The 21,462-nt window shown below is 41.2% G+C and overlaps 3 protein-coding genes across 7 annotated transcripts in view; all 3 read right to left on the reverse strand.

Annotated features, from left to right (window-relative positions):
- LOC144543553 (tripartite motif-containing protein 16-like) overlaps positions 1-3,790 on the reverse strand; it is a 35,636-nt gene extending 31,846 nt beyond the window's left edge. For all 3 annotated transcript variants that reach the window (XR_013507991.1, XM_078291773.1, XM_078291772.1), the window contains exons 1-5: positions 3,534-3,790; positions 2,908-3,282; positions 2,620-2,715; positions 1,558-1,791; positions 84-243 (exon numbers count right to left, since the gene is read on the reverse strand). Coding sequence is in view for 2 of the 3 variants with exons in the window: in XM_078291773.1 (XP_078147899.1) it covers positions 84-243; positions 1,558-1,791; positions 2,620-2,715; positions 2,908-3,282; positions 3,534-3,773 (1,105 nt within the window). In the remaining variant the exon portion in view is untranslated. The remainder of the gene's footprint in view (positions 1-83; positions 244-1,557; positions 1,792-2,619; positions 2,716-2,907; positions 3,283-3,533) is intronic.
- A 2,120-nt stretch (positions 3,791-5,910) lies between these two features.
- LOC139926332 (GTPase IMAP family member 7-like) lies at positions 5,911-11,856 on the reverse strand. The gene is made up of 2 exons (XM_071918029.2): positions 11,767-11,856; positions 5,911-6,701 (listed from the first exon to the last, which is right to left on the reverse strand). Exons 1-2 carry the CDS (start codon positions 11,771-11,773, stop codon positions 5,911-5,913), a joined length of 798 nt encoding a protein of 265 aa, XP_071774130.2. The 5' UTR covers positions 11,774-11,856.
- A 187-nt stretch (positions 11,857-12,043) lies between these two features.
- Positions 12,044-17,676, reverse strand: LOC139926359 (myeloid-associated differentiation marker homolog). 3 transcript variants are annotated; one of them, XR_013503907.1, is made up of 3 exons: positions 17,561-17,676; positions 12,696-14,526; positions 12,044-12,602 (listed from the first exon to the last, which is right to left on the reverse strand). XR_013503907.1 is itself a non-coding variant. In XM_071918074.2 (2 exons), exon 2 carries the CDS (start codon positions 14,376-14,378, stop codon positions 13,527-13,529), a length of 852 nt encoding a protein of 283 aa, XP_071774175.2. In that variant the 5' UTR covers positions 14,379-14,526; positions 17,561-17,676; the 3' UTR covers positions 12,044-13,526. The 3 variants fall into 3 exon arrangements, 2 of the variants coding, with proteins under 2 accessions (XP_071774175.2, XP_071774176.2); XM_071918074.2 differs by having other exon boundaries at positions 12,044-14,526; XM_071918075.2 differs by lacking the exon at positions 17,561-17,676 and adding an exon at positions 17,420-17,527 and having other exon boundaries at positions 12,044-14,526.
- Between the last annotated feature and the right edge of the window lie 3,786 nt (positions 17,677-21,462).

A 21,462-nucleotide genomic window follows, 5' to 3' on the forward strand; every position in this document is an offset into this window, starting at 1 on the left:
GAATCATCACTTCCTAAATAGCACTGGACATGTGTAAAGCCACTACATTCCTCTGAATGGATATTTCTATTCCTGTCAGCTACCTGTGGCAGAGATCCTGGGCCATGTGTCCTTCAGGATGCTCTCTAGTTTCTCTCTCAGGTCAGACACAGAGTCACTCACATCTCTGAAGTAACGTAGAGGAACAACAACAACACTAGGCAAGTCTGGAGATTCACTGGGACTGGAGAGAGACTGGAAACTCTGGAGAGAGACCAGGGAGACACACACACACACACACACACAGACGCACACACACACACACACACACACACACACACACACACAAGTAGAAGAAAAGAAAACAGACAGAAAAATACTGATAAGGATGATATGTGTGTCATGATAAAGAATGTAGTTGAAGTTAATTCCACTGAGCAGCAATGTTTTCTTTCTGGAATAATACTGTTCATGTTTTGCTGCAGATCAGCTTCTGTCTTGAATTAATTTAATGTTTTTCAAAAAAGACAATCATGGTGGCCTGTTGGGCCAGTGAGCCAAAAAATAATATTAATATCAAGAAGAAGTATGGTATTACTGGATAGAATATTTTAAATAAAATTTAAAACTTGCAAATTTCTTCCAGCTCAGCCAATAGAAAAATCCTCTGATGACATACACACTCAATGTTTTCTATCTGCATAACTGTTGCATGACTGAATAAACTCCATTAAATTAATTTGCATTGACTTTAAAAAGTAAAATTCAGTTTACTTGAAGGTAAACAACGTAACGTTATACCAGTAAATGCAGGGAGGAAGGCAATACAAAGTCAAGGTTCACAATGGCATGAAGAAAATAATTTAAGAGTATTATTTGCTACCAGCACAAAATACCAAAATTGGTAAATTGGTCTCTCTGCCTCTTCTACGATGGATTTCTCCCTGTATGACTGTTGAATGTCGGCGAAAATTGTGAATCTAGAAAGAAGCTCTCACTCTTTGATTCTGAGGGACTGACACCAAAACCTGATGTTTACTGCTGATGTTTTAGAGTGTTGAACATTTTCCTGCTATCAAACTCCATTGTAGCTGAACTGGAAATATCGTGACCTGATGTCACATTGTCTACACTTGGCCAGTAGTTCACAGGAATAAGAGAAATAAACCACTAAACTACAAAATGGTCCCAGAAATGCAAGATAAATCATCAATAACTGTTTGTAACAGTGTTTAAGTGTTTTGGGGTGGATCTTCCTTTAAGTTGTAACAATTAACTTTGATCAAACTATGTGATCTCCGAAAATAATATGCTTATCATTTGTTGCAATGTCACTTTTGGACAGAAGATGTCGCTTTTGGACAATTTGTTCAACATTGCTTTGGTCTCAATGAAAATAAACTCAAATAAAGGAGTTTGGGGGTTTTACAGTAAAGACAGAGTGTGTCTTGGCTATAAAGCACTGCAGGAAACTTTGTGATTATTCAATGTTATTATTCAATTCAATTAAACTATCTTTAAAATAATACATTCATTTTAAAGAGTTAAAGTCCACTCAGACTGAAAAGTGTGTGTTACCTGAATGAAACGGATGTGGTCGTCAGCATGCGACAGCTGTTCCAGTTCAGTGTCTCTCCTCCTCAGCTTGGCGATCTCCTCCTCCAGCTGCAGCAGCAGTTCTTCAGCCTGACCGACTGCAGTCTTCTCCTGGGCTCTGATCAGCTGCTTCACCTCACTGCGCCTCCTCTGGATGGAGCAGATCAGCTCAGTGAAGATCAGCTCACAGGCCTCCACTGCGGTCTGGGCAGAACTCTGCTGGTACAAACACACACATGGTGCCTGCTTTACAAAGTGCACTTCTTTTAAGGCGGCAGGGCGGCCCGCCGGTTAGAGACACCGCCGTCCTCAGCTGGACCGCTTGGGTTCAAGCCCCCGTGTCGACAAGCATCCACCCTGCTGAAATGGGACTGAACAAGACACTGAAACCCCACCAGCTCTAGTGGCACTGTTCTGTAGCTGAGCCTGACCTCTGACCTCCCTGTGGAGGGGACAGAGAAAACACTACTTCCCTATGGGGATCAATGAAGCAAAACATTACATTCAACACCAAAGTCTACAGTTAATGCTTGTTTACAGAAAACACATGAGAACAGACAGGTTTTGAGACTATTCTACATCTTTTTTGCAGCCAAAATAAATCGATTAGATGGCAGCTTTACTGAAAAGTTACAAAACAGTTTGTGATTACAAATGGCTGTGATTATTTCGTAGTTCATAAGACTGATTTAAAATTGTGAGGATTGTCCCTCAGAGTAATGAACCTGGATTAAAAAGGGGAAAGGAGCAGAAGTCCAGAGAATTCACACAGTGTTAAAAAGAGAAGCTTGCACACTGCAGCTGAAGACCCAAATATACAAATCTGGACTAGAGATCTTCTATATTAGTCCATTCATCAGCCTGTAATGTTGAAAGTGTAAATGGTGATAAAATGCCCTGTGCAAACATTTGGCTCCTATTCAGACCTTCCTCAATGCCATTTTACTCATTAATGAATGCCAAGCCTTTAACGAGACGTGCCCACATGGCTGTGAGCCCTTTAGCAGACACATGGGATCATATACTGTGCTCCCATTTCCACACCTTGAGATCCTCCACAGCCTGGCTCAGCTCCTTCAGCTCCCTCTCTCTCTCCTGGACTCTCTCCTGGACTTTCTGCTGACTCACAATCAGCTGTTTCTGGAAGACAATATTAGGATCGGTGCATCAGGAAGTGTTTTCTCTGTGGCTGGTTGTATTTCTAACACCATAAATGTTACACTGGACATTTGAGTCGTAGCTCAACCAAAGAGGAAAAACATGAAAACATTTATTTGTCAATTAATATGCTTTATAGCCACAGATGTTGTCAACAAGTTATTTTGGTCCTACCTGTCTTTCAGCTCTCTCTGCTGCAACTGACACAATTTTGTGGCCCTGGTGCTCATCTATGGTGCACAGATAGCAGACACACTGCTGGTCTGTGCGACAGCAGACCTCCATCAGCTTGTCATGCTTAGAGCACATCTTTTCCTGTAGCGGGGCCGTGGCTGAGACCAGCTTGTGCTTCTGCAACACAGGAACGCTGTAGTGAGGCTGGAGGTGAGCTGCACAGTAAGAGGCCGTGCACGCCAAGCAAGACATAGTGGCTTTGTTGCGTCTGGTCCCGGTGCAGAAATCACAGGCCACATCCGCTGGGCCGGCACAGGCCAGAGCAGCAGAGGGAGAAGCCTGTTGGCCGCCTGTCTTCTTCAGCTTCTCCACAACCTGGGAGGAATAGAAAAGGAGGAGAGGTCATTCACTGACGAGCAACAAGTGGAATACATGGGGTGTGTGACAAAAGTACAGTGAGAAATAACACATTTCTATGTCTCCTTTAAATGTTAAACTAATGGACCACAGTGATGAAGCAATTCCCACTGTGGAATAAATAAAGTAACACTGCTACTGTTTCCAGCAGCACTACTACTACTGTTTCTAGCTCTACTTCTCCTACCAGTACTATTTTTCCAGCCCACCTCAGCCAGCATGTTGTTCCTCCGAAGAACAGGCCTGGGACTGAAGCTCTCCCTGCACTGAGGGCAGCTGTACACTCCCTTCTCTTCCTCCTGGTCCCAGCAACCCTCAATACAGCTTCTGCAGTAACTGTGTCCACATAGGAGAGCAACTGGATCCTTTAGAAGGTCCAGACAGATTGAACAGCAGAACTGATCCTGGTCCAGCACAACTCCATGCTGCTGCTGCTGCTGTTCAGCCATTTTACTGACAACCACTTTCACACAGGCAGAGAAGAGTTTCGTTTTCTCTGAAAAGACTTGGGGAAAGAAGGGGCTGGACTTCCTGGTTCTGCTCAGAGGGGCGGGGCTTTAAAGAGCAGCTTTATCTTTTGGTTGAATGTTGTAAAGTGAATATAAAGGATACAGAAAACCACTAAAAGAATTGAGACTAAATTAAGTAAGTAAGCAAATTAAGTAAGCAAGCAAAAAGAGACTTTCCGGACAGAGATCTAAAAAGTATGATATTATTGTTATTATGAAATCACTTTTCACTGTGTCCAAAGTGTGATGGATCAACAAACCTCATTCTGCTGATCGCTTCATATGAGATTGGGGCATAATTACCAGCATTACCATCTCCTAGTAACAGCATCTGACAGACAACAGAATGTTCAGTGTTAATATTGTAAATCAAACCATTTGCCTTCTTTTGTCTGGCAGACTAGTTTAGCCATTAGTTTGGAGTGTGTGGATCCAGTGTGTGAGAAAGAAATTCAGATTGAAGCTCTGTCTGGATATTAAAATGTATAATAGCCAGTATGAGGTGGAGCCTGTAACTTTACTGTCATTTGCACAACAACATTTTTCACCCAGTGATTTGGTAGAGCAGCAGCCTGAACAGTAGGTGTTATTGGTTTTTAAAAAAAGAGACACATGAAAAGACTTGTGAGCAATCAGCTGTTTTATTGTTGAATCATTCATGTGTAACAAAGCAATAAGCATTTAATGTAATAAGATAAAATCATCATCTTCCAACACAAACTCATGTAAAGTTTCCAGATTTCCAAAATCAAGCCCCATAGGAGGAGACACTAAACAATCACTTTCATATAATCTCAGATCACCTATAGTTTGATCACTTCTCATCATTTATTTATTTATTTTTTTATATCATTCACTTTTTGACTAGACTTTTGACTAGAACAGGAATCATACTGATACTCTGTGGTTTGCTTTTGCAACTGACAGGAAGCAGTGGCTGAAGTTTGAAGCACAAACACAAGGCCTGACATGAGGTGAGAAACTACAACCTGCAGCTGAACTCAACCTTGGTTTGAAACAATTATTTTTTAAATTCACCCAGGAATAAATACAAGTAGCCCATTGGTGCTAGATTGATTACAACATGATTTACATGTGAGCTATAATGAGGTTTGACATCCTTTACTTTACATCAGGCAGCTTCAGCTTTGTTCCAGACAGTTTCAGGTGTTTCTGCCCCCTCAGCTGCATCATATCCTATAACATGCTTGTGATAAAGAGCTATATAAATAAACATGACTAGACTACACTAACACATCCTAGTACTGCTCCTGTTCCTGCAGTTATACCTAACACCGTCCCTTCAGCTCTGCTGCTGCTGCTCCTGTTGCACTTAAGGCTGAGATAGGCAACTTTATTTTTGTATTATTTGGTGAAAATTTCATAACACCTTTTTAGCTATAATTCAAATGGTCTGAGAGAAGACCAGGCCTCTGTGATCGCCCCTGCCTCTGTTTTCAGACTCTCCAAAATCTCATCGCTCCTGCAGGCCTGAACCAATCAGGCGAGCGCTCTGCGAGGCGGCAGTAGCACACAGCTCGGTTTACTTTTCAAAAGAAGTGTTACTAAATGCTTTACAAAAGGAAATAAAACAAAAGGCAAGTTAAAAACAAGCAGAAAATTTAAAACAGGCAAAAAGTGGAAGGAAGTGAGTTATTTTTCCCATGACACAAGACGTGTTCATCAGGAAGGAGCCACATTCATGTCAGCCAGTCAACTTGTTAGGGAGCTATGGCTTTGAAACTGCAGTAGCTAATCTATATGTGACAAAAAACTATTTCAGTAAGAACTAGACTGAGCTAGCAGAGCTGTGTATTGCATAAAATGTTTGGTAGTACTCAAGTTTGCCCTATGACGCACTATCTCTCTCCAGTGTAGAGTGAAACTTGATCGCCCATTGTTCTTATCACAGCGTGTGTTTGCAACCGCAATCGCTAATCTATGCTGACAAAAATGATTTTTGCTGGCGAATGTTTTAGTAACAAATAGATTGAGCTAGCAGGGTTGTGTTTTGAGTAAAAGATTTGAATTTATCAAGTTTGCCTGTCTCAGTTGACAGGCAATTTCAATTTGTTGCTCATTTCTCCAGTGTTGCATACAACGTTTTCAGTTTCAAAACCTTGATCAGCAAAACTGTGACAGTTACTACGACGGCCAGTATTTTGATGCAACACTTGCAACTATTTTTTACACTGATTTCAGCCTCCTCACTGGCCTCTTCCTCCCGTTGTATCTCTCCCTCTACTTCTTGAAGCATCTCATTGGTGTAGCAGCCTCCATTGTTTTCCTCAACTATCTTGTCTACTGTGCGGAGCAGCTCTGCCACCTGGAACTGGTTGCTCCTGTAGTTATCCTGCTGGTTGTTGTTCCAGTATTTATTATCAATGACGTGACACCGGCCGCCACACTTCTCCACAAGATCACTCAGACGTTCGCTCCCACTGACAAACTGCTGAATTGTCATTCCTTCAGGGAGCTGGTCACCATGGGTGAAGAGAACTGCAGCATATCTGAAAGCTTCTGCAGAGAAATATTGGCTCATTTTAGTGATGACTTCCTCCTCCTGAGGTGTGAATTTCTCCACCTTCAGCACAATGAGGAAAGCATGAGGCCCAGGAGCGCACTCTGTGATCCACCTCACTGTCTCAGGCTTCAGCTGCTCCTCAGACTTGTCTGTGTCAAAGAATCCAGGAGTGTCAATCAAAGTAAAGCTTCTTCCCTCGACAGATCTGGACTTTGCTGGGCGAACAGTTTGAAGGTCGGCAGGATGGTTGATTTTGAACACAGTCTCTCCCAATATGGTGTTTCCTGCGCTGCTTTTCCCAGCTCCAGTTTTCCCCATCAGGACAATCCTCCTTGTATTCGGCACTAGAAGAGAATAATGACTCTGTATCAGTAATACTGTACATTACCTTGTCACTTTGGTCCTGGAAGTGCTTTGCCACAGTGCGAAATATGGCTCAGTGCAGGAAGAGTAGTTTGTGTACACATTATTCACTATGAAGAGGGATGCCACTCTTTACTGATAACATTAGCTTGCTAGCATAACTGGAAAATTAGCTAATGCGTTGCTTTGAATGTTTTGTAGGTCTACATGCGAAAAGTGTCTTTGGCTAAAAAGTCCATCAATTGCCTGATTAGGCTGAAAATGAAAGGATCAATAAAGTCAAATAATTAAAAAATGTCATAAAGCATCTCCACTAGCTAATGCTGAACTACTACTACTATTACATTTTGGTGGCACGTAAAGTGTTAAAATTACATTTTCCCAGCATGAAACAGTTACGTGAAGGCGATACAGATATAAACAGGAAGTAGTGTCACATTGAAGTAGCGCGGTGGCAAGTAAGCCACGCTTGCAAGAGATGAGGTGTCACCACCACCTGTCTACTCGGCCACTTGTCGGCGTTTCCGTGGTAACTGACCAGCATCAAGCTTGTGCTTGAGCTTTGTTCAAATCATTGACGCAACATTGAGTTTCACTTTTTTATTGATTTTCCTGCTGTATGTAGCCTTCTAGCCTACTGTTATGTAGCTGTTAATTATGTTAATTATGTTAGTTATGTTATGTAACTACGTTTATCCCAGCACAAGATTGTTTAAGGAAATGTCATTGTGAAATGTCATTGGCTCAGTATGTCTTCTGAGCTCAGTGTTTTGACAGGACAGAAACTCTGGTTATAATTTTCTCCTGTGACGATTCAGTTACTATCTATCTAGCTTATTTGCATTTTATTGACTTGAGCTCAAATATTTCACCTCCTCGCTAACCTGGTTTGCATCTCGAGCTATCCCGACATGTAGCCTAATTGGTTGCTCAGTGAATCGCTTGCAAGTAGTGTTGTGGAGCAGGAGGGGGGGCGGAGGGGCCATAAAAGTGATGGCCATCTCCTAACTGGTACCCATGTACACAATAATATTCAGTTTGTAAGCAAGTCTTAACATGGTGCATTAAATGTATTTACAATCCTTGTTTTTTGGCCACACAATTTTTTTTCCAGACTAAATGTTTCTTGGGAGAACGTAATACTTTTGCGAGAGAACGCAAGAGTATGTTATCTATTTTTTTTTTCTCCCCCTACTAATTTTTTTTCTTCCATCTGGTGTTTTTTCTCCCCCATGTCCCCTTAGGGGATCCGTAAGTATTCACCCAGGCGTTTGTATAATACTGTAAATATTAATGGATGATATTTTGAGGGCTGACCTTTTTATCATGTCATGTTTCCTCTAGCAGGAGGAAGTTGAGCCACTTTTGAGGGAATATTGAGATTATTTTGATGTGTCTCCGGTATGTGGAAGTTCTAGGTCTTCCGCTACATGCTTAGTGTAATATCGCCTTGTGTGCGCTTGACAAACGAAATAACGTTGTAAGCTCTTTTGATTATTATCCCTATTGTAAAATATTGAATAGTTTTGTGGGGCCCCTTGAGTATTATTGCCCCGCCACCCCCGAGACGAAATCCTTGTTCCGCCACTGCCGTTATGTTGTGAATCAAACAGGATTAAAGGTAGAATCTAGTCTCTAGTCTCCTCGCAGTTTAAAAGTGGCCCTCTCCCCCTCCCATTCCTGAAAAACATTCTCATAATGGCAGAATCGATGAAGCAAGCCAGTAAACGTGTTAAACTAGTAAACGTGCTACCTCCCTCTTCACTTGTTATTGTGGGACATGTAACCTTCAGCGGGAGAAAGTTCTCGCAAAGCAAGACTGGAAACCGGTGACACTTCTCCGTAGGTACGTTTAGTTTAGCTATTAGCCTTTATGCACTGTCCTTTGCTATTTTTTCCCTTAGGGGCCACCGTAGTCCAGCAGCTTTGTTGTGCTTTATTTACAAAATGTGTTGCGGTTTCTGTCACCCTCTAGTGGTCGGAATATCGCTTATTGCAGCTTTAACCATGATTAAAGCCTTTCCTAACCAACGTGATCTCACAAAAATACGTGAAATGAACACAAACTCTAAAACGGCTTGTGGCTGTGGACACGTATTATGGGAAAAAAAAATGTGCCCTCACCATGACCTGAATTACGTTCCTCCACCACAAATTTAAATACGTTCCTCCACCACAAATTTGAAAACGTTCGTCCGCCACGAATTGAATTACATCCCAAAGGTTGGTTAACAGTTAAATTTAGGCAAGTACAACAAGTTTGGTTAAGGTTAGGGTTAAGGTTATAGCAAAGTTTAGGCAACTGAAACAACTCGGTTAAGGTTAGAGAGATGGTTTGGTCATGGTTAAATAAGAAAAGCATTCGTTAAGGGTTAGGTTACGGTTGCATGTCCTATGGAAACACTGGGAATCAAACCCTGGTCGCCCATCCGCCATCCCCGCCCAAAACACCCTTACTAGCCACCGTGCTACTTCAATGTCACAGTACTTCCTGTTTATAGTCGTGTCTCCTTCACGTAACCGTATCGTGCTGGGAACACGTAAATGTAACACTTTACGTTCCACCAACACGTAATTCGTTGTTAACATGTCATGTTCATTTCACGTTTTTCTGTGAGATCGGTCTGTTCCTAAGCTTAACCAAGTTGTATTACTTGCCTAACCATAACCTTAACTGAAAGTTAAGGTTAAGGCATTGTTTTACTTGCCTAAACTTAACCGTTAGCCAACCTCTGGAACGCAGGAACGTATTTCAACTAGTGGTGGAGAAACTTTATACGTGTCCACAGCACATAAATCTGCGTTTCAGAGTTTGTGTTCATTTCACGTATTTGTGTGAGATCATGCAGATTCATGCTTTTTTTATGTAATCATGCCTTGTATGTAGCCTAAAGGTGTGATATTTTATTTGTGATGACAAACATTTATATTTTCTCATTTTGAATATTTCTGATAACATGGACCCATCAGTGAGGGCCCAGAGAGACCTGAGAGCTGCACACTGTTAGGAACCTCTTAACTAAAAAGAGACTCAGTCACTGTACTTTGGGATTGTCAGTTCATTTAACTTTCTGTTCTGATGGAAACTGTCACAGCTATCATCGAAAAATCTGAAATCGAAGATTGAGACATTGATATTTCTCATCACAATGCTAACAGTGACATGCTGTATTAAACTGCATTATTTACACATGAAATGATGTTGTATCGTATGCCGTTTAAGAACTTTGTATTTTGACTAACAATCTTTTATTGTATTCAATCCAGCAATTCATTTCAGTTCAGTCTATCAGCATCTGGTCTCATCAGCTGATGTTGGTCTGTATGGATCTATGTTGTGGTGATTTGTTATGCGTTGACTGGGCTTTTATGCTATTCCTTTTGATTGTGCTGTTATTGGATTTTATTATGTCTGTCTGCAAAAAACAAAACAAAAATCCCTTAAGAGACAGGAATGTTTGAATTGAAAAATGAATAACACATTTGTTTGATAAAACCAGCGAAAACGGGAAGAAATGATAAAAACACTTTCCTAAAACTACAGTACCACTTCTATATAATTCTCAATTGAGGTTTCTCTCTTTCCCCCTCTCACAGTTTCAGTGACCAGAAATGACACACTCTCTTTCAGTACATCTAAGATGGCTGCCATAGGACTTTGATGATATGGTCATGGAAATGAGCACCGATAATTAATCAGCTTTCTGAGCCTCATGCAGTGAATCACGCTACCAAATCTCCATCAAGCAGTTGATTGGAGTAGCTTTTGGTTATTGACCAGTTTTGAAAGCTTGACTTTTCAGATAAGGTACAAACAGATTGAGAGCTGTTACCAGACAGTTTTCAATCCAGCAGGAAGAATAGTGTGATCCACAGTATCAAACAGGGATAGAAAACCATGTGCCGTGGAGGGCCGAGAGTCTGCAGGTTTTCATTCTAACCAAAGTCTACAGCTGGTTTCACTGATTAGTTCCTCCTCTCTGGTTGAAGGTGCTAATCAGTGAAAAAATAACCTGCTGTAGTCTCTGGTTGGAATGAAAACCTTATCTATCATCTATCATCTATCATCATCCTACTATAAAAGCAAGGAATCTCTGTGTGTGTGTGTGTGTGTGTGTGTGTGTGTGTGTGTGTGTGTGTGTGTGTGTGCGTGTGTGTCCTTCGCATATCTCGAGAACCGTTCGTCCGATCTACTTCACACTTGGCGGGTGTATTGCTGGGGACCCAAGGACGTGCAGTGTCGGATTTGGTGCAATTTGGACACGTGACACGTTCAATATTAATAAACTTTGAATAAACAAGCGAACAGCGCTCTGTGCAGCAGTGGGGCAAACGGGCACTGCACTAGTTAAAACAACTATAAAAGGTTTATCAGGCATCAGCAGGACCCATAGACCATTCAGCACTGAAAATATCAGTATCCAGACGTATCTGTGCTATTATAATGTTTAAAACAGTTCTGTTTCTTCTTCTGTTTCTCTCACTTTCTCTTTAGTCTATTACTTAGTATGAAATGTTTTTATTGTTGTCTAAATAAATGTCCCACTGCAGTCTTGGCCAGGTCTCCCAAGGAAGAGAAAAGCTCAGTCTTAACTGGATAAACCTGGTTACATGAAGATTAATTTTAATAAAATTAATCAAGGCCTATTTATTTATTATAATGAAATTAATTAAAATTACATTTCAGACTGGAATTTTTCAGTTGTATCTTTCTTGTCATTGCTCAGAGCAGGAGTGAGTTCAAGATGAACAAAATCATAATTCTAAACTTTATAAAGCCTGACCTAACTGTTGTCATGTTTCAAAAGAGATATATAGTGAAAAAGAACATTCTGAGGATAATTTAGTTATCAGCTTTGAGTTTTGAGAACATCACTATTCACAGAAATGTCAACAAAAATTCTACGGCAGCCATCTTAATTGTAGCAGCTAAAGGGTAAAAAAAATGTGATTTGAACCAAAATGTCTATTCTACCTGCATGTGTCAGATTAATTATAGTGCTCAATGTGCTCAGATTATGACTGAAAGAAGAAACCTTAACTCACCATCCATGTTGTCAGAAAAGAGATCAGTGCAGAGTGACAGTTACTCAGATCTACTAGACGACCTAACTGGGTTTATACTTCCTGTTGTCTTTCTTTCTTCTTTTGTTTGTGATACCTGTTTGACCTCATTACTGGCTGCATGGTGGGGGGACGAACAAGACAAGCATTTTGCACTTGTTTTTCATACAACTGTATTATGCTGGCCTCATTATACTGCAGTAAAAGCACCATCAATCATAAACAATGTTCCATCATAGATGCTACATAACAAAAGATGTCATGGTGTAAGAAAAAACTTTATTTACTCAAATATCATTCTTTCAAAAGTTTCTATACTGGAATAAATGTAGATTTTTGCTTTTTGCTTTGATTTCAGTGGATTTTACCAAGCTTTCACCCTTACTTTTTTGTTGTCACTCTATCATGTAAACTCCTTCATTCATCTTTTTATACTGGTACTATATTCTTATTGTTTTTCTCCATTGGCTCAATTTCCCATGAGATGGTAAATGCTAGAGCCATGAAACTTTGCACCATGGTCTAGTATGGCTTCATTTAGGCCCACAAGAAATATCACCTATAAGCTCAATTGTGTTAACTTTGTGATAGATGGTCCAATCATCATGAAACTTGGACATCTTCACATATAATAAATGAACAAGTGTGCAAAGCCATTCAAAGACTGACCAATAGGGGGCGCCACAAAGGCCAGAAATTCAATTGGTGAAATTGCATAGAATTCGGTACACATGCTCTAGGACCATGTCCTAGTCAAACTCTGAAGTTTGGTCATCATTAGTGAAAGTGGGCATGGCCTATGACATTTTGGCTTATAACTCAAACAGAATTTCACCAATTGCTATGAAACTTGGTAATCATGTTCAAACCCTTATGTGGAACATGCACACCAATTTCCACACAGATCCGACCAGATCTTGCCCAACAACAGCATGTTGAGTGTACAGCTAAACACAGAAAAGCCAAGACCAAGTTGGATATTGACACCTTTTAACTTGCTATTACATTCTTCAGTATTAGAACTTGATAGCTTGGGGCCTGATGGCTCAGCACCCTAATGTGGCAAAACTGACAGTAATCTTAATGCAAACTTCCATGTTTCAGCTGTGGCTGCTGTACTGGCATGAACCTCGCCATTGCTGCTAGCGGCTATATTTTTACTTTGAGATCTTTCACACTATAATACAAAAGAAAAAGCTTTGTGCACAGCATCTACTTAGGGTCAGGAGGTGCTGGAGACTGCAAGAAGATCCTAAATTACAAATAAAAAATACCACATATGTATGTGGTTGTGTACACGTAGCTCATGACGGTCTTCAATTAAGATCCTCTTTTACATTAAATCCTAGTCCTGGGCCTCGAGTGTGTGGTCACAACCACATACATATATGGTGTTTATAATTTAGGATCTTCCACACTTTACTTTGTGTTGCACAGTCAACAAGGGTCACTTCACACTAGAGGTTAAATGGCATCATTGCAGAAATCAGGGCATTTATTTTAAACTCATGCATCAAGTGTGCTTGAATTTATTTTTCTGGCTTTCCTTGTCTTTCAGCAGTACATCTCATATCATTTCAGCGTTTTAAAACTATGACAAAAAAGAAAAGGTGAGTGATTTTTTTTGACAGCAAATCACTAACTCAGCTTCACTACATTGCTACTGAAGCTCTTGGCCCCTTTATGTCCATGTTCTTCCTCATTTATTCTGTCTACCTCCTCGCTCCTTCATTTCCTCCCTCTCAAACACTGACAAACACCAGTCTGGCAGAGTAGATCAGGTCAGCAAGGTAAAGCAGGAAGTTGAGCGCGGTGAGCACCGCCACGGCAATCAATTTCGGCGGCGCCTGGCTTCTCCGCTGGTATCTCTTGTCAAACTGGAACACGGGCCAGATGATGGTAGCGGTTAAGTACATGATAACCGCCAGGAGGCCGTACGCTGACAGGAACTTGGAGAACGGGATCGGGAGACAGCCGGTGCACTCGGTCACACACAGCACCACCACAGCCATGGAGAGGATGAAGCAGATGCAGTACACCGCCATGCACCACTTCAGCGCCGGATGCTCGTTGTACGACACGGGGTCGCTGACCAGGATAAAGATAACACAGGCCACAAAGGTCTGGCACACCTTCAGCAGGCCCGGAGCCGTAGCCATGTAACCCGCCACCTCTCCCGGCCTCGCTTTGGACAGGCTCACCTCCCCCATGTAGGCTACCGCCGCCAGACAGGAGAAGACTGTGGAGGCGATGCGATGGTCACGGGCCTCGCCGTAGCTCTTCTGGTCCTTGATGAAAAAGAGTGGGAAGATGACAGAGGCGGAGAGGCAGAGGAGGGCAGCGTAGCAGGCCATAGTGATGGGGAAGTTGGACCAGGAGAGCGGGGCTCTGGCCTGGAGGCTGAATTGCTCCACCAGCAGAACCAGCAGGGTGCCGGCGAAGCTGAACGCCCAGCAGAAGATGCACCAGTCAGCCATGCCTCCATGGGTAAGTTCGGCTCCGTGTGCCGCCACACTGAAGGCCACGCAGCTGAACAGCAGGGCAGCTACACGCACCCAGAACAACTGGGAAGTGGGCAGCACAACCAGTGGCATGATGGGATGTCAGTCAGTCAGCAGCTGAAAGTGGCTTGTGTAGTCCAGAGAGAGGGTTGACTGGTCAAGATGAGTCTTTAAGTTATATATGTGAGGTGGTCATATATTGGCTGCTTGTCACATACTCTGTTGATGTTTGTCACATATTCTGCAGAGAGGGGAATTAAAGAGAGTGTGAAATTAGAGCAAAGTTTAGTCAAACTGAAGCCAAAAACAATGGTATGTGTTTGGACTCTAGATGCAAAATGCAAAAAAGGAATAACTGTGTTTCAGTCAAAGACACTTTATATGGGCCTCTGTGTGGGTTTCATTTCTGAAGAAACTGAGATTTCAGCTTACTTATTACAATGGTTCAGTCAAAGACACATGTCCTTCAGCTTATTCTTCATTGCTTAAAAAAAAGTCATAGTCCTTATTAATTAATGCACGCTTAGTAGGCTGTAATGTGCAACTGCTTAGTGTTCTCCAATCTATAGGTCACTATATACTGCATATATTTACATATATTTCAGACTTTTTGCCTTTTTTGGGCATGTAACTTAAAAATATGTGATGAAAATTATAATTGCCTGTGGCATCAGGTTTTTTGTCAGCATCAAGAAGATTGCTATTGGGATAATTATTTCTTTCCCATATTTTAGAAGTAACCCAAGGGGAAGGTTTGGCGGCTGCAGCTTTTCATACTGTTTTGAGGTTGGACTGTTCTGTGGGCAGGACAATGCAGGTTGACAGGAATATGCTTTTAATTTGTTTATTCATGGCAACAGGGATACTCAGTCGCAGGGTATCAAAGCTTCATGTACAGCTTGAAAATGGCCAGTAGCCGGGTTACTCCATGCATGTGAACATATTTTAGATACCATTGTGGGATATCTCCTGGGCCCTAATGCTTTAAAGCAGGTATGTGTATAACCATCAAGTATAACCATGTTGACACATGTTCGTGTTTTTGTGGTGTTTCCAATTGTTTTAAAGACTCAACTGTCACAAATCATACATTACTGGCCTCAAATGATTTACTGAACATTATCCAAGGGCTTTTGAAGGCCTTATGGCTTATTATAGGCTAATGAAGGCTTGATGTATCAGGGAAATGTTACATTAAATCTTCTCTTTCATGAATGTACGAGATATTAGGTGCCAAATTTATTATCCCTACTATTGTTCTGATTATTGCAGGCTTTCTACTTGGTCGTTGAGTTTTTAATTTGACAATAGTACGTGCTCTAACACACACACACACACACACACACACACACACCTTCCAGTCCTCTTGAATTGACTTTGGGAAGTTGCCCCTCCCTGACTGAACGTGTCCAGGCTCAAACTGAATATGTGTCAAGACTGAGGCATGAATGAGGATCCTTGGCTAGCTGTTCCTGCTGTGACCTGTGCTCAGGCCGTGGAAATGTGGCTAGATTGGCTGCAAGGGCTTGGAAAGTCCCTCAAACTAAGAGGGAAGTCAGAGTTGTACATGTCTAACTCCTGGTTACACATAGCTGAACACTGGTGCCCTCCAGTGTCCGAGTTACAATGTGCACATTCCCACAGGTTTGATAATTAACTCAGAGATAACTGAGAGAGAGAGAGGAGTTTCGTGTGTGCTGAAAAGGTGCCTTTAGGCTTTTTTTTTTTTTGGCACATGAGACAGATAGAATTTGTTGTAAACTCTCAGGAAAAAAAAAGTTACAGAGTTGTACCTTTTGCCACTGGGGATATGCCCAGACATCACTGGTCCGATTCTGTCATAACTTGTAGGGATGATGCATTTTGGCACAGAGTTCTGGTATTTAAAATATTACACTGATGGGCCTGAGGGCGCTATAATAGAATGTCAAAATGTCTAACTTTGAATGGCTATCACTGCTACACCACCAGTCCAACTTTGATTAAACTTGGAGGGGATGATGTATCTTGTCTGACTGGTCAAAGAGATGCTGGTATCATTTGAGGGGAACAACATGTTTACTCATTTCTACTATTGCACACACTGAAAATCGCTCTGGATGAAAGTGTCAGTCTCATGCCAAAAAAATTAAATGCAAATATAAGCTTTCTTTATCTTCCATGCTGACCTACCCCGATAAATGCTTCATTACACAGTCTATTAGGCATTCATTTCAACACTTCCCTTTCTGGGACTCATACACAGGAAGCGGCTCTAATGGTCTAATGGCACGTCCGCAGGAACCCATACTAACAACAGACACCCTCGCCTACAAACAAGCACTCTTACACACTGTCTCAGACATGATAAAGCCTAGTGTTAGACCTATAGGCCTACTACTTTTAGACGGAGATCTCCATCGATAACTCTGCAAACACCAGATTCAATCCAATCACCCAAATTAAGTCCCTGCATCCTATATCTGTTTTAAGCATATACTGCAGGTCATGCTGGCTTGCGAGGTAGATGTGCGTTTGTGTCGGAGAAAAACAGTACGAGAAAACCAAACTTTCTCTGACATTACTGGCGGTTGACAGGATGTGGTTGCCCATGGTGAACAGCGGTGTATGCGACCTCATCTTGCTTTTGCTTGCTGAAAGGAAACCATGCTTTTCTGGTTTGATATTAGGCTACTCATATCATGCATGCTTCGAAGAATATCGGTTCTGATTATAGGCTACACAAACCTTGGAGGATCGGCTAAATCGTCATAAGAAATGAAATGGGACTGTGAAAGATTTGAAAATTTGTGTCAGGAAAAATGTTACAGCTGATAATATAGACCTATCGCTCTTATTGGGATAATCTTCGATCAGGAGGAGAGTCTGGATAGAGAGAGAAACGGAGAAGCACCCCTACTAAACAGAACTATGGTAAATCAATACATTTTAGGAGGATAATATACATATCACAGCAAAACTGCAGATCTATAGGAATACTCGGATATAGTGATACCATAGGAGATTTTACAAAGTACCAAAAAGTTCAATAAGGCCATTATAAACTCAGTGCTGAGTAACACAGATACTATAAGTCCCTGTAGTAATATTATAAGAGTATTAAAGAGTTTTTCCGTCCCGAATAGCGGACATACCGCGCCCAGTGCTGTGCCATAGTGGTCAGCTCTTATCCGAGGCATTCTCACCGCTCCAAAAATAGAAACATGATAAATCCTAGCTGGTTCATGCTATATAAACTCTAAAAAAAAAATCGCCAAACTGAAGGTTGCTCTTACCGGGTTATCTTTCATGTTTGTATGCGCTTTCAAAGTTCCTATATCACACCGTGCGTAGGCTACTTGACGCGCCGGGCGCATCCACTTTCATCCACCAAGAACGCACAGCAGAGTCTATCCCACGCCCCGCACGGACCATATTTGGTAATGTGTTGAACCTTCTTCAAGTCTCACTTGGGCAATCCTTCTTACATGTTACCTAGGGCAGAGGGATCTCAAACCTATTCATGTCATATACAGTAGGCCTACAGAGAGTCAGTCCAAAAATCCTATCACACTGTCAGATATTATCATTCTGTGGTGGTCAATGCATTCCATGGAGGAGTTATTTTGTGATGACGTGATATCATTTAATTTTTGGGGTGCCCACTTTTCCCTCAATCATGCCTCATCTGCACTGCCAGTCAAAAGTTTGGACACACCTGATTGAATGTTCTATGTTTTCCATCATCTTGAAGCCATTTTGATCTAAAAGCTTATGATTAAATGCTTGAAATTTGTTTCTAAGACAAATATAAATAGTGAAGTTGATGCCTATGTATGAATTTCTTTCCAAAGCCTTTGCCTTTCCATCAACGCAAAGGGCGGCTACTTTAAAGAATCTAGTTTTGATTTTTTTTTGGTCACTGCATAATTCCATTTGTGTTATTTCATAGTTCTGATGTCTTTAGTATTATTCTAAAATGTGGAAAACAGTAAAAATAAAGAAAAAATACAGTATGTGTGTCCAAACTTTTGGTTGTGTACCACCACTTCAGTTGGTGACTTCCTACATTTCCAGAATCAGGGGTGGAAAGAGTAGGCTATTAAAAGAAGTAGACATACTGTTACTTTGCTCAATTTGTACCTTAGTAGAAATAAAATTATTGGTGTAAAAATATACCTGAGTAAAAGTACATAATTTAAAATGTGCTCAGAGTTTTGTTTGTTTATTTGCTTGTTTTACAAAAGAGAACACTGGTACATCTTTCCATGCAATTCTAAAAAGGATGAGAGGACAGAGTTGACTCCAGATTGTTTTAATTGGATTAAAAACCTTTACTTTGAGTGCAGAAACAAAGTAAAACTAGATTACTCCTCTCTGCTGATTGACCGTTCACTGCTAATGGCTCCACATTTGTCCAAGTGGCCGGTTTCTAATGCAATGCACATGTATAGAGCCTAGAATATCTGTACTTTGTAATGGAAGTGGTTTGAACTGTAGCGAAGTGCAATGTTTCAGTCACAACGTACTTGCATTCTGGTCTATTGAGGCTACTGTGTATGAAGAAATTCATATCTCTTCCTTTGACATTTTATTCATTTTCTCAAAATGAAACATAACAAAAGAAATGACATGACAGCACACAAACATCCACCGACATAGCAGCACACTTTGCACACTGGGTCCCATAAGACAGGGGGAAAAAAGCAACACTGTCAACCGCATTCAAATTCCAACAAGAGCTGCAGGATCAAGGTTTGCCACATTATAACACCATCAGCTGCAAGGATGTTGCCATTCAAGACTGGTCTACTCGTCAGCAGCAAGTCCACAAGATCTCAAGGTAAGTAAACCAACAAAGGATGCCATACGTCATAAAACAGACTGTCAACGCCTTTTACGATGGCACTGACACTAGACTGAAACGATTAGTCGATTAATCGATTAGTTGATCGACAGAGAGATTATTCGATTGTAGTTTTGAGAATTGATGAACTGTTTTAGTCATTTGTCAAGTAAAAATACCAAACATTTGCTGAATAAAAGCTTCACAAATGCTAAGATTTGCTGATGTTTCATATTATAAAATGAATACTTGGTTGTTGTTTTTTGCTGCTGCTGGTCAGATTAAGCAATTTGAAGAATCACTTGGGGCTCTGGTATTATTTTTGACATTTTATAGACTAAATGAATAATCAATTAATCAAAAAAAAAATTTGTTAGATTCATTGGTAATGAAAATAATCATTAGTTGCAGTCCAAACTGAGCCCCAGCAGAAAGAGTCCTGGTTGAGTTTTCATTTCTGCACGGCACTAAGCTGTTTTGTATTGTGTTCTACGGGACATTGGCCAGAAATAGTGAAAGTATGTTCCCACTTCCTTTTGGCACTTCACACTTCATTTTTATTAAGAAAGAAGTTGTAGCCTGTGGAGAATCCTGTACTGAGTCTCTCTGAGCCTCTTACTGGTAAAGGTTTTTTGTGCCATCTCAGTAACATCAAACCACACAGATTCAGTCTCTAGTTCTTTCTCCCACATTTTACTCAATTATAATTATGTTGGACAAGAGAGTAAAGCTTCCCATAAAAAAACATATCTCTGCCTCTCCCTGTATGATTGGTGAAGATGAGTCTAGAAAGTAAAGCCTCCATATCCGTCGACATGTGACTTGATATCACTATAGCCTCAATCTAATATAGGGCTTCCCATGCTTATATGGCAAGTCACACCATATTGAGCATGGAAAATTGACCCCAACAATGAATTATTTGTCTTTAACTATGCAGCCTACTGTTTACTACATGATAGTATGCATGATAACATTTCAAAGGAAGGATACAAATCTATTAAATCTATCATAAATGCTATATTCCACATCGCACCCCGGCCCCAAGGTTGGGACAGTCTGGTCTAATAGCTGTGTACTAATGTTTAGGGCCATCTCTCTCTCTCTCTCTCTCTCTCTCTCTCTCTCTCTCTCTCTCTCTCTCTCTCTCTCTCTCTCTCTCTCATCATTAGATATGATAAAAGGGTTTTGTAATTGTAGTAGAGGCCCATAATGAGCAATGGATGAATCACTCAAATGGACTCTAGCTCGACTCTAACCCCAATGCAAATGACATAAAACAATGATGTTTTCCCTTCTCAAGGCACTTAAAGAGAAACAAACATTTAGGAGAAAGTCTTAAAGGTCTGTCGCACTAATTTACTGGATGCATTAGCCTACTGTGATTGTGGTCGGGCAGATTGTCTGCCGTACCGAAGTCCATCCAGATGAGGGCGATGTTGCGCTGTGTTTGTGTGATCTTTGAGGACATGGTGATCAGCAGCCAGACCAGACAGCAGGATAATCACACAGCAGAGATCATTATTTCATGATCTGGAACTAAATAATAATAATGATGGTGTGCAATGAGGACTAGAACTGACATTTGCGTCTTGCGGCAGATCAAGAGAAGGGCAAACAAATCCTAAATGCACCACTGTGAGTTGTTTTGAAGAAGAGCCAAGGAGGAGCTCTGCTGGAATCGTACTGCATACTTGCTAGTTCGCTAACGTGTAGCTTTATTTTCTTTGGATTGGTATTGCACCAAAACAGGACACTGGGTTTATCGTCAACATATCCGAGTTGGAATTTGACTGGACATCGATCATCTCGACTGCTTCAACAATCATATATTCGCATGCAGTCGAAAGACATGCTGACTTTCATTTTGTATGCATAGCTGGCTAGCTAGCTCGATAGTCCCTTCAAACAGGACCGACTCGGTAGCGCAGGTCAAAGCCGACACCACAGAGCTTTAGGTCGGCCTTTGTACCCAAGCCATGCCGCGGACTGACACTGGCCCAGCCGTAGAGCTAACTGCAGCTAGCTAACGTTAGCTAGACCTAGCAGGCCTCTTTAGATGGTCGTTATAATTTGCTAGTTAACTAATTAGCCACTCTTAGCTAGATAAGTCACAACTCAAAGTCGAGAAGCTGCACCTTAAACATTTGTTTTGCGTAGTGCTTTCATTTTGATAAGCCCCACAGCAAAACTAATACCGGGTAACCTGCTAGCTAGCCCACTTCGTTGGTCAGCGAGTAATGCAAAGCCAACGGCCGCAGCTGGCTAGGTTGTTGTTTACAGTACGTTAGCTTGCAAACTGCTACTAGTTACAGTTAGCTTGCAAGCGTGTTTGAGTGGTATGGTATTGGA

This window comes from Centroberyx gerrardi, chromosome 23 (assembly GCF_048128805.1).
Source record: "Centroberyx gerrardi isolate f3 chromosome 23, fCenGer3.hap1.cur.20231027, whole genome shotgun sequence".
Lineage (NCBI taxonomy): Eukaryota > Metazoa > Chordata > Actinopteri > Beryciformes > Berycidae > Centroberyx > Centroberyx gerrardi.

Bases quoted from the DNA above. Each gene is read 5' to 3' on its own strand.
- LOC139926359 (XM_071918074.2), bottom strand. From the start codon at position 14,378: ATGCCACTGGTTGTGCTGCCCACTTCCCAGTTGTTCTGGGTGCGTGTA.